Source organism: Primulina tabacum, chromosome 8, assembly GCF_025594145.1.
Source record: "Primulina tabacum isolate GXHZ01 chromosome 8, ASM2559414v2, whole genome shotgun sequence".
Lineage (NCBI taxonomy): Eukaryota > Viridiplantae > Streptophyta > Magnoliopsida > Lamiales > Gesneriaceae > Primulina > Primulina tabacum.
This window is the reverse complement of record NC_134557.1, coordinates 38,441,497-38,455,155: the sequence shown is the minus strand read 5'-3', so window position 1 is coordinate 38,455,155 and position 13,659 is coordinate 38,441,497. Positions and strand designations below refer to the sequence as shown.

At 34.4% G+C, this 13,659-nt stretch overlaps 2 protein-coding genes and 1 long non-coding RNA gene across 3 annotated transcripts; 1 reads left to right on the top strand and 2 right to left on the bottom strand.

Annotated features, from left to right (window-relative positions):
• Positions 1–1,148: 1,148 nt before the first annotated feature.
• On the bottom strand, positions 1,149–2,180 carry LOC142554752 (protein ANTAGONIST OF LIKE HETEROCHROMATIN PROTEIN 1-like). The gene has a single exon (XM_075665428.1). The coding sequence runs from the start codon at positions 2,178–2,180 to the stop codon at positions 1,149–1,151; it is 1,032 nt and encodes a 343-aa protein (XP_075521543.1).
• A 7,001-nt stretch (positions 2,181–9,181) lies between these two features.
• LOC142554751 (uncharacterized) lies at positions 9,182–10,508 on the top strand. The gene is made up of 2 exons (XM_075665427.1): positions 9,182–9,811; positions 9,918–10,508. Exons 1-2 carry the CDS (start codon positions 9,182–9,184, stop codon positions 10,506–10,508), a joined length of 1,221 nt encoding a protein of 406 aa, XP_075521542.1.
• A 506-nt stretch (positions 10,509–11,014) lies between these two features.
• LOC142552528 (uncharacterized) lies at positions 11,015–12,508 on the bottom strand. The gene is made up of 2 exons (XR_012821829.1): positions 12,269–12,508; positions 11,015–11,337 (listed from the first exon to the last, which is right to left on the bottom strand). It is a non-coding gene; the product is annotated as an uncharacterized LOC142552528 (long non-coding RNA).
• Positions 12,509–13,659: the final 1,151 nt, after the last annotated feature.

Genomic DNA, 13,659 nt, shown 5'->3' with positions numbered 1-13,659 from the left:
TCTTGATGAGTTCGGATTCGAGATTCTCCAAATCTAAATGACAAGCCGCACCTCATTGTCAGAGATTCTTCCCAGAGAAAATCGTGGCGCATTTCTTCGATATAAGATATATGTATTTCATTTAATATTTATTATTTTATTATTCATTATTTGGTTCGAGATAGATAAAATTATATTAAAATTACGTTTGATAGGAAAATAAAATAATTAAAAAAATGATAAAAAATTATTGAAATAGATAAAGATAAAATAATATCATATTTATTATTAATAATGAGATAAATAATAATTTTTTGATAAATTGACAAAATTACCCTTCCAGTTTTGTGGCGGTGGTCGGCGGCGGCGGCGGTGGTCGGCGGCGGCGACGGTGGTCGACGGTGGTTGGCCGGCCGGAAGCGACGGCGGTGGCTGCGGTCGGCGGGAGGCGGCGGGCAACAACGGTTGGCGGTGGTCGGTGGTGACGGCGGCGGCGGTCGGTGTAGGGAAATGGTGGTGAGTTTGAATTTAAGAAAATGGTAAAATTGAAAAAATAGTATGTATTAAGAGATGGATAAATAATCTTAGGGGGTGAGGAGTGATTATTTTATCACACCTAATATAACCTAATCATTCATAAGAGGGATATTATTGATTAAATAATCACCTTTACTATACATGTGATTAAGTGGATAAAAAAAATTAACTCACCTAATCACCCTGCAAACGCACCGTAAAAGTTAAATCATATATTGTTTTTTTCTTTAGCTTCAGATAAGAGCAACATCCACCACCTCATCAAAAATCATAGGGTCCACATGCCACATACACATTACATTAGCACATATATTCTCCCACATTCATTTTAACATTCACACTCATTATTTGTAGGTCCCGTTGTCCACTCATTCATCTTATTTTTACTTTAAATTAAATAAATTCAATTTCAAATTTTTTAAGAAATTTAAATTATTATTATTTTATATTAATAATAATATGTTTTTATATATTTAGTACGTAAAATAATTAATTTTATGAGTGTCACTTATTTAAAATTAAAAATTTATTATAAACCTAAAATAAAACGGTACAACATATAATAATAAATAACACTTGCATAAAAATAAAAGAAAATAAATTAAACTTAAGAGAAGATGAAAAATACTAATTCAAGGATTGTTGTTGTATTGTGACCAAATATGTTCAACTAAGTCGGCACGAAGTTGGTGATGCAAATGAGTGTCACGTATTTCGGAATTTGTTCGGAGATATTCATGAAATCCTCGGTTTGAGCCCTGGACGGGTTGTGCAGGTTCGTCACCTTCATCGTTGTACCAATTTGTCACGTGAACCCCCTCATCTTCGACAATCATGTTATGTAAAATAATGCATGCTAACATAATATATTTTAACTTTTTTCTGTACCAATAACGAGCTGGACTTCTGACAATTGCCCATCGAGCTTGGAGCACCCCAAATGCTCGTTCAACATCTTTTCTTGCAGACTCTTGTTTTTCCTTAAAAAGCCTCCTCTTTGGATACTCCGGGCAAGGAAAAGCCTTAACGAAAGTGGCCCATTCCGGATATATTTTATCTGTTAAATAATATCCCTTCGTATATTGAGTCTCGTTGACCATGAAATTAATTTCTGGTGCATTTCCTTGCAAGACGTTATTGAATATGGGAGATTCGTACAACACGTTAAGATTATTACGTGAACCGACGACACCAAAGAATGTATGCCATATCCACAAGTCTTGAGACGTGACCGCTTCAAGCACGATTGTCGGTGACCCATGGCCTCTTGTAAACTGGCCTTTCCAAGCAACTGGGCAATTTTTCCATTCCCAATCCATGCAATCAAGACTGCCCAACATTCCAGGGAACCCGTGCCTTTCTTCATGCATTTGAAGAAGACGTTGAACATCATCAGCATTTGGCCTTCTCAAATATCGATCACTAAATAGTTCAACCACATATCCGCAGAACTTGAAAAGACACTTGATGGCAGTTGATTCACCCATGCGTAGGTACTCGTCAAGATGGTCGGCCGGGACTCCATACGCCAATTGATGACTTGCAGACGTGCATTTTTGTAGTGGTGACAAGCCTTTTCTTCTCGCAGCATCGTCCCTTCGCTGAAAATACGGTGAACGATCCTCAAGTTCATTCACTATTCGAAAGAATAACTCTCTTCTCATGCGAAATCGTCTTCGAAATATTTGATCTGGATACACCGAGTTTGTGGAGAAATAATCATTGAAGAGTCTCGCATGCCCGGCTTCACGATTTCTTTGGATGAACCTTCTTCTTCGCCGCATCACGTTATTACTTTGATATGCTTCAACTATTTGTAGACTTTGTTGAAGTATCAATGACATTAGCTCTTTCCCCGGATCATAATCTTCGTCATCAACTTCAACTTGGACTTCGTTTTCACTTGTCGAGCTAGATGTTGAACTACTGGAATATTGAGACATTTTGGAGTAAACAAATTCAAGTGTATGTGTTTGCCAAATGGTATGTTTGTAGAATGAAGAATTGTATAGTACAAGGTGTCTATGTATATTGAAATTTGCAACGGCTACTTTCCAACGGCTATATTCCAACGGCTACTTTAAACCAATACATTAAATAACATTAAATAAGGAAACAACGTTTAGCGACGGTTTGTGGAAATTCGTCGCAAAATATAATTAAAATATGTCCAATTTTATTAAAAAAAATAACCAGAAAGAGGGGCTGTGGGGACCCGGACGCTAATTAATTCTTAATCGTCATCAGGATCAATTTACTAATCAAGTAATTAGGGTCATAAATTTTTTTCTTTTTAAAATGCGGAATATAGTGAAATCAAACTAATATACAACTCAGTATAAAATAAAGTACAAGTCCTGTACCGTCTACAAATCAGTAAAAACTAAGGTTCAACATCTAAATATCAAGTGTCAAAACTCTATATACATCAAAGTCTGAAGTCTCCACTCTATCACGATCTCTCCTCATCTCCTGGACCCTGATCTTGTCCCACCTGTTGCCATGTACACATACAAATAAGACAACAGCCGGATAACTCCGGTGAGAATAAAATCCCAGTATAAATCAACGAACATGCAATCATATAAACAGTATAAAAACATGTAACAAATATCAGTAATATGTATCAAAATCAGAAACATAATCAATATCAAACTGTCGACAATGCTCGTGACTCCACGACTCAGACTAGACTCGATCCTAGTCTAGGGATCCCGGTTTCCAGATGTGGTATTCCTATATCGACCAACAGTAATAGAAAAGACTCAAGTTCTATCCACGTCGATATAACCAAACATCCAGTGTCCTGACCTAACCGTCATGGACTGTGGCCCTATCGCCAATATCTTATCTTGTGACATCGTGCAATGTGCCAGTGGCGATCCCGCCACTATCAGGCACATCCGTCCCAAGATTCCTATACTATCTTGTGACATCGTGCAATGTGCCCGTGGCGATCCCACCACTATCAGGCACTTCTGTCACAAGATTACTCGTCTATTACCTGCTATCTATAATTCAAGAGAACAAGTACATCAATCAAATCAATGCAAATATCAATGCAGTAAAGTAAAGTATGTGATTTAGGAAAACTCAAGTACATCCTACTTGAGTCGATGTCCCAATACCACATTGACTTATACCTTTCGTTTGTGGTCTTGGTCTGAAGCAATATCAGTTCTGAACTCAAGACGGTCTCTGTAAATCTGAAACGACATATCGAGAATCATAATATCAATGTTCCATTCTCAATTCAATACTGGATCTAATTAATCTGGATTTAATTCAAATCATCGGCATAACAGTACAATCCCGATATCCCGGTTAATACAACATCACCGGATAATAATTTCCTCAATTCATAATCAATACCACTACAATCTGATATCATATCTCAGTCCGTTAACTTCAAAAAATCACAACAATTCCATAATCAATCTGTTTCTTAATCTGAATTCGATTCTATGATATCTAACATGTCAAGAACATCATATATGAATTCCATTCAATTCTGACAATATCATAATTTCAAGACATGTCAAAACGTAGTAAAACTTACGTCCAGTTGTAGCCTGCGTTGATAGGAACATTGTATCGAAGTCAGATTCAAAATCTAACGGACGGATCGAAATATAAAAGCGTAAGGATTTCTGTAGCTTTCTCTCGTCCCTTTTCTTAATTCTCAAATGCTGAAGCTTGTATATATATATATATATATACACATTGCATGATAGAGAAACGTGTCTCGTTTTCAAGCATTTCAATCGGCGCTCGGGCGGTTGCAAGTTACCGCTCGGGCGCGGCATGTTCTGCCCGAAACATTTTCTTGTTATACACTGGCGCTCGGGCGGTCAAAAACTACCGCTCGGGCGCCGTACTTTCTGTCCGAATTCTCTTCTTATGGTGCATTGGCGCTCGGGCGGTTATTTCCTACCGCTCGGGTGCCAGATGTTCTGTCCAACATCTTGGCTTGAATGCACTTACGCCCGGCTTCATCACTCGAGCTCCTAAAACCTTCATTGATTGCAGTTCTGTCAATTAATCAATTTCAGATTACAGTAATCACATCTCGGGCATTACAAGGGCGTTCATAAAATATAAAATATAATTAAAATAATTCAAAAAAAATGGGGCCCGCGTGTCAGCAAATCAGCGACGGTTTCTAAAAGCCGTCGCTATTTTTCAAAAACCGTCGCTCATTGTCCAATTTTTTTTAAAAAATAAACTGACACAGGGGCGTTCAAATAATTGAACGCCCCATACCCTCTCTCCTGTGAGTGCGCCCACTCACAATGGAGAGAGGTGTTAAATGGGTGTTATACCATTTAACACCCCATTGTGGGTGCCCTAAGAGCACCCGCATTGGTGGGTGTTATATCACCTACCACCTCATCAAAAATCGTAGGGTCCACATGCCACATACACATTACATTAACACATCTATTCTCTCACATTCATTTTAACATTCACACTCATTATTTGTAGGTCTCGCTGTGCATTCATTCATCTTATTCTTACTTTAAATTAAATATATTCAATTTCAAATTTTTTAAGAAATTTAAATTATTATTATTTTATATTAATAATAATATGTTTTTATATATTTAGTACATAAAATAATTTAATTTTATGAGTGTCACTTATTTAAAATTAAAAATTTATTATAAACCTAAAATAAAACGGTACAACATATAATAATAAATAACACTTGCATAAAAATAAAAGAAAATAAATTAAACTTAAGAGAAGATGCAAACTACTAATTCAAGGATTGTTGTTGTATTGTGACCAAATATGTTCAATTAAGTTGGCACGAAGTTGGTGATGCAAATGAGTGTCACGTATTTCGGAATTTGTTCGGAGATATTCATGAAATCCTCGGTTTGATCCCTGGACGGGTTGTGCGGGTTCGTCACCTTCATCGTTGTACCAATTTGTCACGTGAACCCCCTCATCTTCGACAATCATGTTATGTAAAATAATGCATGCTAACATAATATATTTTAACCTTTTTCTATACCAATAACGAGCTGGACCTCTGACAATTGCCCATCGAGCTTGGAGCACCCCAAATGCTCGTTCAACATCTTTTCTTGCAGACTCTTGTTTTTCCTTAAAAAGCCTCCTCTTTGGATACTCCGGGCAAGGAAAAGCTTAACGAAAGTGGCTCATTCCGAATATATTCCATCTGTTAAATAATACCCCTTCGTATATTGAGTCTCGTTGACCATAAAATTAATCTCTGGTGCATTTCTTTGCAAGACGTTATTGAATATGAGATATTCGTACAACACGTTAAGATCATTATGTGAACCGGCGACACCAAAGAATGCATGTCATATCCACAAGTCTTGAGACGCGACCGCTTCAAGCACGATTGTCGGTGACCCATGGCCTCTTGTAAACTGGCCTTTCCAAGCAACTGGGCAATTTTTCCATTCCCAGTGCATGCAATCAAGACTGCCCAACATTCCAGGGAACCCGTGCCTTTCATCATGCATTTGAAGAAGACGTTGAACATCATCAGCATTTGGCCTTCTCAAATATCGATCACTAAATAGTTCAACCACATATCCGCAGAACTTGAAAAGACACTTGATGGCAGTTGATTCACCCATGCGTAGGTAGGGATGTAATCGAGTCGAGCCGAGCCAAACTCTTGAATGTTTGAGCTTGGTTCGTTTATAATCGAGCCGAGCTCGAGCTTTATTTAACGAATATATGCATGACTCACGAGCTTATTCAAGTCTTTATCGAGCCTAAACAATCTTAATAAATATGAATTATACATTTAAATTTTCATTAAATTAATTAAAAAGTAAATTATATATTTAAAGAAAAATATATTATTCTTATTAAAATTTATAAATTTAATATAATAAATAAATTTAATAGATTTTTCTATATATTTCATAAATAATATGCAAAATCAATAAATCAAATATCAAAACTATTATTTTTTCATCTAAAAGATTACTCATTAACTTACCAACGAACATGTTCACAAGATAACGAGCCGAATACTGTAAAGTTTGAGTTTGGTTTGTTTATCTTAATGAGCCTCATTAAACGAGCTCAAACGAGCTTTTATCGAATCGAGCTTCGAATAGCTCACGAACGGTTTGGTTCGTTTACAACCCTATGCGTAGGTACTCGTCAAGATGGTCGGCCGGGACTCCATACGCCAATTGACGAATTGCAGTCGTGCATTTTTGTAGTGGTGACAAGCCTTTTCTTCTCATAGCATCGTCCCTTTGCTGAAAATACGGTGAACGATCCTCAAGTGAATTCACTATTCGAAAGAATAACTCTCTTCGCATGCGAAATCGTCTTCGAAATATTTGATCTGGATACACCGGGTTTGTGGAGAAATAATCATTGAAGAGCCTCGCGTGCCCGGCTTCACGATTTCTTTGGATGAACCTTCTTCTTCGCCGCATCACGTTATTACTTTGATATGCTTCAACTATTTGTCGACTTGATTGAAGTATCAATGACATTAGCTCTTTCCCCGGATCATAATCTTCGTCATCAACTTCAACTTGGACTTCGTTTTCACTTGTCGAGCTAGAGGTTGAACTACTGGAATATTGAGACATTTTGGAGTAAACAAATTCAAGTGTATGTGTTTGCCAAATGGTATGTTTGTAGAATGAAGAATTGTATAGTACAAGATGTCTATGTATATTGAAATTTGCAACGGTTATATTCCAACAGCTACTTTGCAACGGCTATATTCCAACGGCTACTTTAAACCAATACATTAAATAACATTAAATAAGGAAACAACGTTTAGCGACGGTTTGTGGAAATTCGTCGCAAAATATAATTAAAATATGCCCAATTTTATTAAAAAAATAACCGGACAGAGGGGCGTTCATAAAATATAAAATATAATTAAAATAACTCAAAACACGTGGGGACCGTGTGTCAGCAAATCAGCGACGGTTTCTAAAAAGCCGTCGCTATTTTTCAAAAACCGTCGCTAATTGTCCAATTTTTTTAAAAAAATAAACTGACACAGGGGCGTTCAATTCTTTGAACGCCCCATACCCTCTCTCCTGTGAGTGGGCGTTGTAATGCCCACTCACAATGGAGAAGGGTGTTAAATGGGTGTTATAACACCCATGTAACACCCCATTGTGGGTGCCCTAAACATGCTAAAGCTTCGATAAGTTTAAATACATCATCATCAAGCAAGTTTTTCGTTTTTCGTGTCACAATGATTTTTATGTCACACACCCTAAAACGTAAATGTTTCTTTTTCTATTATGTAAATAAAATTTGATATATATGATAAAAATATTAAAATTTTATCATATCGTAAAAAAAAATTTCAAAGTGTAGAAATACGTTTTCACCAAATATTTGGCAAAAACTTGTGTTAGATGATCTCACGAGTCATATTTTGTGATACATATATTTTATTTAGGTCATCCATGAAAAATATTAATTTTTATACTAAGAATATTACTTTTTATTGTGAATATCGGTAGGATTGACCATTCTCATAGATAAAGATTCGTGAGATCGTCTCACAAAAGATAAGACTCCTTAGTTTTTGAACATAAAGTCTTCTGAAACAAGGTTCTTTCGGAAAATAGTCATAAAATCTCTTAGGTTGACTTTTAGTACCCTTTAAAAATATTGTTTAACTGGAGTAAGTTGATAATAAAAAAACGAGATGATAGATTGCAATATAAATGTAACATATTATTCTTTAACTTAAAATAAAATACAAAAATATGATTCAAAGGAAAGTGATTGACTCAATTTATTGCAAATTGAGAAGTTGTATGTTTCCTGAGATTCAATTTTTTAAAATTCAAATTATTTGTGAGATGATTTTACAGAATTTTATCTATGAGACGAATCAATCTTATTCATATTTATAATAATGAAATAATATTTTTGATATAAAAATTATATATATTTTTTAAGAGTGATTTAAATGAAAAAAAAGTATCTTTAATAATTGATTCGTAAAACTTAGTTAAAGGCCAAATTATCTTATGCTTCTAATGCATCCACCCACACGTTTCCTATATCTTACACACGTCGGCCAGACCTTGTTGAATGTTGAAGATGGGTGACACCTCTTGATATCACGGCCGATAATCAAGATATGGTCGGTGTCCGACACCGAGAACCTGAGATCCTAGGTCCTATCAATTTTTAAGTTCTCGAACTAGTTTCAAATAGTATTTATATGAATTTATTTTAAATATTTTCAAATTTTTAATTATTGAAATATTTGAAAATTATATATAAAAACTAAAAATTATTTAAATTTTATTTTTCTCGTGTTAACGACATATTTGTATTTTTAGTTATGGACATGAATGCTGACATGAATTTTTGGAAATAAAATTATATAGGTGTTGTCATTTTTATAAAATATTATTTGAAAGAAAATATGATAGACTCCATTAAAAAAATTAAAATTGAAAAAGTAAAATAAAAATTGCATGACTAAAAATAAAAATTCATCGTTAACATAACAAAAAATTACAATTTACATGATTAAAAATACAAATTTATTATTAGGCAGCTGGAATCCTTTAATAAAGCTTTGCTAGCAAAACAATTGTGGAGAATAATCAGTGAACCAGAATCTGTAGTGGCGCGTGTTCTCAAAGCAAGATATTTTAAACACCAGGACATTATGCATGCTTCCCTTGGATCAAACCCTTCGTATATCTGGCGATCACTTTTATGGAGTAGGCATCTATTAAAGGAGGGGCTCCGCTGGCGGGTTTGTACCGGTGAGAAAATCTCAACATTCCATGATCATTGGATCCCCGGTATCCAGTCCCTGAGTCGGCCTCTGGGATACCAATTTGACCTTGAAACTGTTAACACTCTGATATTGAATGGATCTTGGAATGAAACCCTGTTGCATAAGGTTCTTCCTTCCTATATCGTCCAGGATGTAATGGCACTTCCATTAGCTACAGGGTCGTCTAAGGACTCTAGATACTGGTTTCACGACGTAAAAGGGAAATATTCGGTGAAAGATGGGTATAAACTCGACATTGGATTCTATAAACCTCCCACTCATAGCTCGGTTCTTCAATCTAAGAAGTGGTGGAAATTTCTTTGGTCAATGTTCGTGCCGTCTAAAGTCCGTATTTTTTGGTGGCGTGCTCTCTCTAATATAATTCCGACACAAGCTAATCTGATGGCGCATCATGTTCCTGTCTCGGCTTCCTGCCAATTATGCCACCATCATATGGACTCAACTTGCCATGCTCTTTTTTGGTGTCCGGTGGCAAAACGAAGTTGGAAGGATTCGGTGTTCATGACGACTCTGAAGTTACTCCAATATTCTGACCTCATCGAAATATTCTTGCGGATGAAATACGTGCTTCTTAAAACTGATGAGGACATGGGCTGTCTAGCATGCCAGAACTCGTCTTCTTCATGATAGGGGCCTCAAGTATGATCGGTTGGATGTTGAATGGAGTGAATCCTTGCTTCGAGATTACCAATCGGCTCAAGAATCTCTGAACTCTGGCCATAAGCGACGTCTGGCAACTCCTTTGGCATGTTGGACGAGACCACAAGTGGACCAAAGGCGATTGGAAGTGGATGCAGCGGTTAATGAGGCTACTGATAATTACTCAATCGGTGGGACAGTGCAAGATCATGAGGGACACATCCTAATAGTCTTTGGGAGGAAAATTTCTAAGCCATTATCGGTGGTCCATGGGGAATTGGTGGCCATTCGAGAAGGATTACCGGTGATCCAAGAACAAGATTTAAATATTCATGAAATCACAACTGATTCTCTTCTGGCGGTGCAAGCAATCACCAAACCAGCTGAGAATTTCAGTTACACAGGTGCAATTGCTTTGGACATTAATAGATTATTGCTCGGACAACATAAAATCACTCTGCATCATGTTCGTCGTTCGGAGAATGTTGTTGCTTCGTTTGCTATTTCTTCTCAATCCCTTTTTGTTTGGGGCCACGGGAATTTTCCTTATTGATTGGTTGACCTTGTAATGAACGATCTTACTGTCTCGTAATAAAGTTACAAGCTTTACCGTAAAAAAAGTAAGTAATTTTCTCATTTTTAAAAAATACGTACTTTTCCCTTAAAAATCCCCATTTAGTGGCTTATGTGCACAATACTAATTTTCATCAGGATTGATATACATTAAATTATACACACACACATATATAGACTAATTTGAAGACAATTAAATTTCTTGTAAATTCTAATTGTATTAATTTAAAACTTTTCTCAAAAAACATTAGATTGGATTTTTTTTAATATATTTTCTTTGTTTAATTTTTTTCCATAAAAAAGAAATATGGTTGGAGATAAGAGTATTTTTGGGAAGAAAATATAGTAGACTTTAGAGGTCATTTAATATAATCACCTTTGACATTAAAATTGTCTAATTTAGATAATAATTAAAATTCTCAAGCCCCTTCTTCCATTTTTCATTTATATTTGAATGATCACAATATATTTAAATAAAAAATTCAATTAACTTATTTATTTACACGCACTATAAAATGATAAAATCTATTACAAATAAATAAAAATATGTTATTTAAATCATCCCATTCCATGTATCTAAAACCTAGGAGAATTACAAATCAACACAAATAATATACAACAAAATTTCTTAAATTAAAAAATAATTATTGACTGGATATTATTAATAAAAAAATTAAATCTCAGGGTTGCTTCTTTTGGGTGTATATATAATCAAGATGAGCTTCAAGTGTTCTTCTCATCATGCATTCATCTTCTCGCAGGCCATCACAGCTATCTTTATCTACATCTACTTTTGGCACTTCATTATCCTGTTGCCATAATTAAAAACACAAATTTAAAAAAAAAAAATCAATTCACTTCAAAAATTTTAAAATTAAATAATAAAAAAACACACACAAACATATATAGATATATTTCAATTGGCTAGGTGACGTCGACCCGATTAATATTCAGATTGAAAAAATAATACTTTTCACATAAAATATTTTTAATGGTCAGAAAGAGTAAGAGAAATATCTCAAAAAATTGACCCGTGAGATGATCTCATAAGAAATTTTGTGTGTTCGCTTTGACCTATTGCATTTTATTTAGTCCTTGTTATATGCGATGTCTCAAAGAGGTTTCTTGACTTTTGAAGTTTAGGCGTTTTTGCTGTCAGCAATAAATGATGAGTAGGTCTCTTGTGAGACGGTCTCACGAATCTTTTAATACTTTTTCATGGATGACCCAAATAATAGATCCGTCTTACAAAATACGATCTGTGTGACCGTCTCACGCAAATTTTTGCCGTAAATGATCATAAAAAAACACAACGGATCTCCAACTAAACCGGTTCATCAAAAATTATTATATTTTTAGGAAAAAAAATTTAATTATTTTTGTAAATATGAATCGGATTAATTCATTTCAGTAAATGAAAATTGACATATGTAGTTCCACATCTCATGTAATCAGGCACATGCACTCTATAGATTGAAAGGGAAAAGGCTGGTTTACTTAAATTTCGGTGAAAGTTGGTGGAAAAAAACAAAAATGATTTTCCGAAAGATTATGTAAATTTCAGAATTTTCGGAAATTATGTTTTTCAAACGAATCAAATCAGAAATATTTTGAGATTTTTGGTTTTTTTAATGAAAATGTATGTTACAATCAATATCTACACAAAATAATAAAAATAAATATAATTATTTGATCAAAAGAAACTCGAAAACAAAATCATGTCAATCAAACAAAACTTACCCCACGATAAGTTTCCATCGGAGTAACGTCGTTGAACGAAGGCTCCGGCCGGGCTTGGACGCGGGACAATGCAAGAAACAGGAGGATGGCTGCCAAAGAAAGGGCGACGATCTTAGGCATGTTTCTCTGTGTTGTTGTTCAACAAAATTATGTAGTTTATATAAATTATATAGTTACACAGGGACATTTCCGTCATTACAAAATATCGATTGGTCAACTAGAAAAGTAAGACGGAATAGAATTCGGACAACCCAACGTAGATTTTATCTAAAAGAATGGTTGGCCTCTAGAAGTTCGGATTAATTTAGGTTAAAAAAATTAAAATAAAATCCACGTGTCACATTTTTAATCCATGTGTATAGATAAATATCCACTTTTAAACTTATTTCAGATTTATTTTGTGGTTTGTTTAATAAAAAAATAATCTAATTTGGTATAAAATTCAAATATTTCGAAATAATTTTATCGTTGATTTCAAATATCGAGTTGATTTTAGATACATAAAATTTACAAAATTGATTTTTTAAGTTTTATCGGTACTCAGCATCTTTTCGCACTTTTAGTTCTTTTTCGTAAAAAAACAAAGTTATTGCGATTAGAGTTAATTTTAACTAATGAAATTATCAAAATTAAATTTTGGTCATGTTCCATAGTGGAAGATTTCCAATGTCCCAAGGAAAACAATAAAATAAAATTTTGAGTATCGAAGAGACAAAGATTTTGTAGTTGAAGCAATGAAAAGTATGCATTGACAAAATCGTGTTTTTGTTAATGATGTGGTTTGGTTTGAAAGAGAGAAGTAAGACATTTTGGCAATAAACAGGTGAGAAGCTTCTATTATTTGGGTAATATCTTCCACAAATTAAGTTATTAATATCATTTCATATTTCAAATATTACAAGTTTTGTTCTTTATTTTTGATTCACCAAAACGCCATGTTTTGATCGTCCAGCATGAATAATTATTCATCTCCAACAATCAACTTCACGATAATTGTGGTATCTTATCATCGATGAGAATTGAATAAAACAATTTTCATTTTATTCAAAACTATAATTGACGATTATTATAATTTGAATTTTCAAACGACACAACAATTTGATCAATCTCTTAATGAAGACAATTATTGCTCCGACATAATAAACATCATATATGCATGTAATAAAATATAAGAATTTTTAAATGTAACCCCATGTTCTAAATTATTACATATGATCACATCTTACCTACTATGAACACATCAAGAAACATATGTAATTTTTCCTAATTTATCTTGTCAAACCAAAGCCAACTTTATATATATAAATAGGTCTCTTGTGAGACGGTCTCACGAATCTTTATCTGCGAGACTGGTCAACTCTACCGATATTCACAATAAAAAGTAATACTTT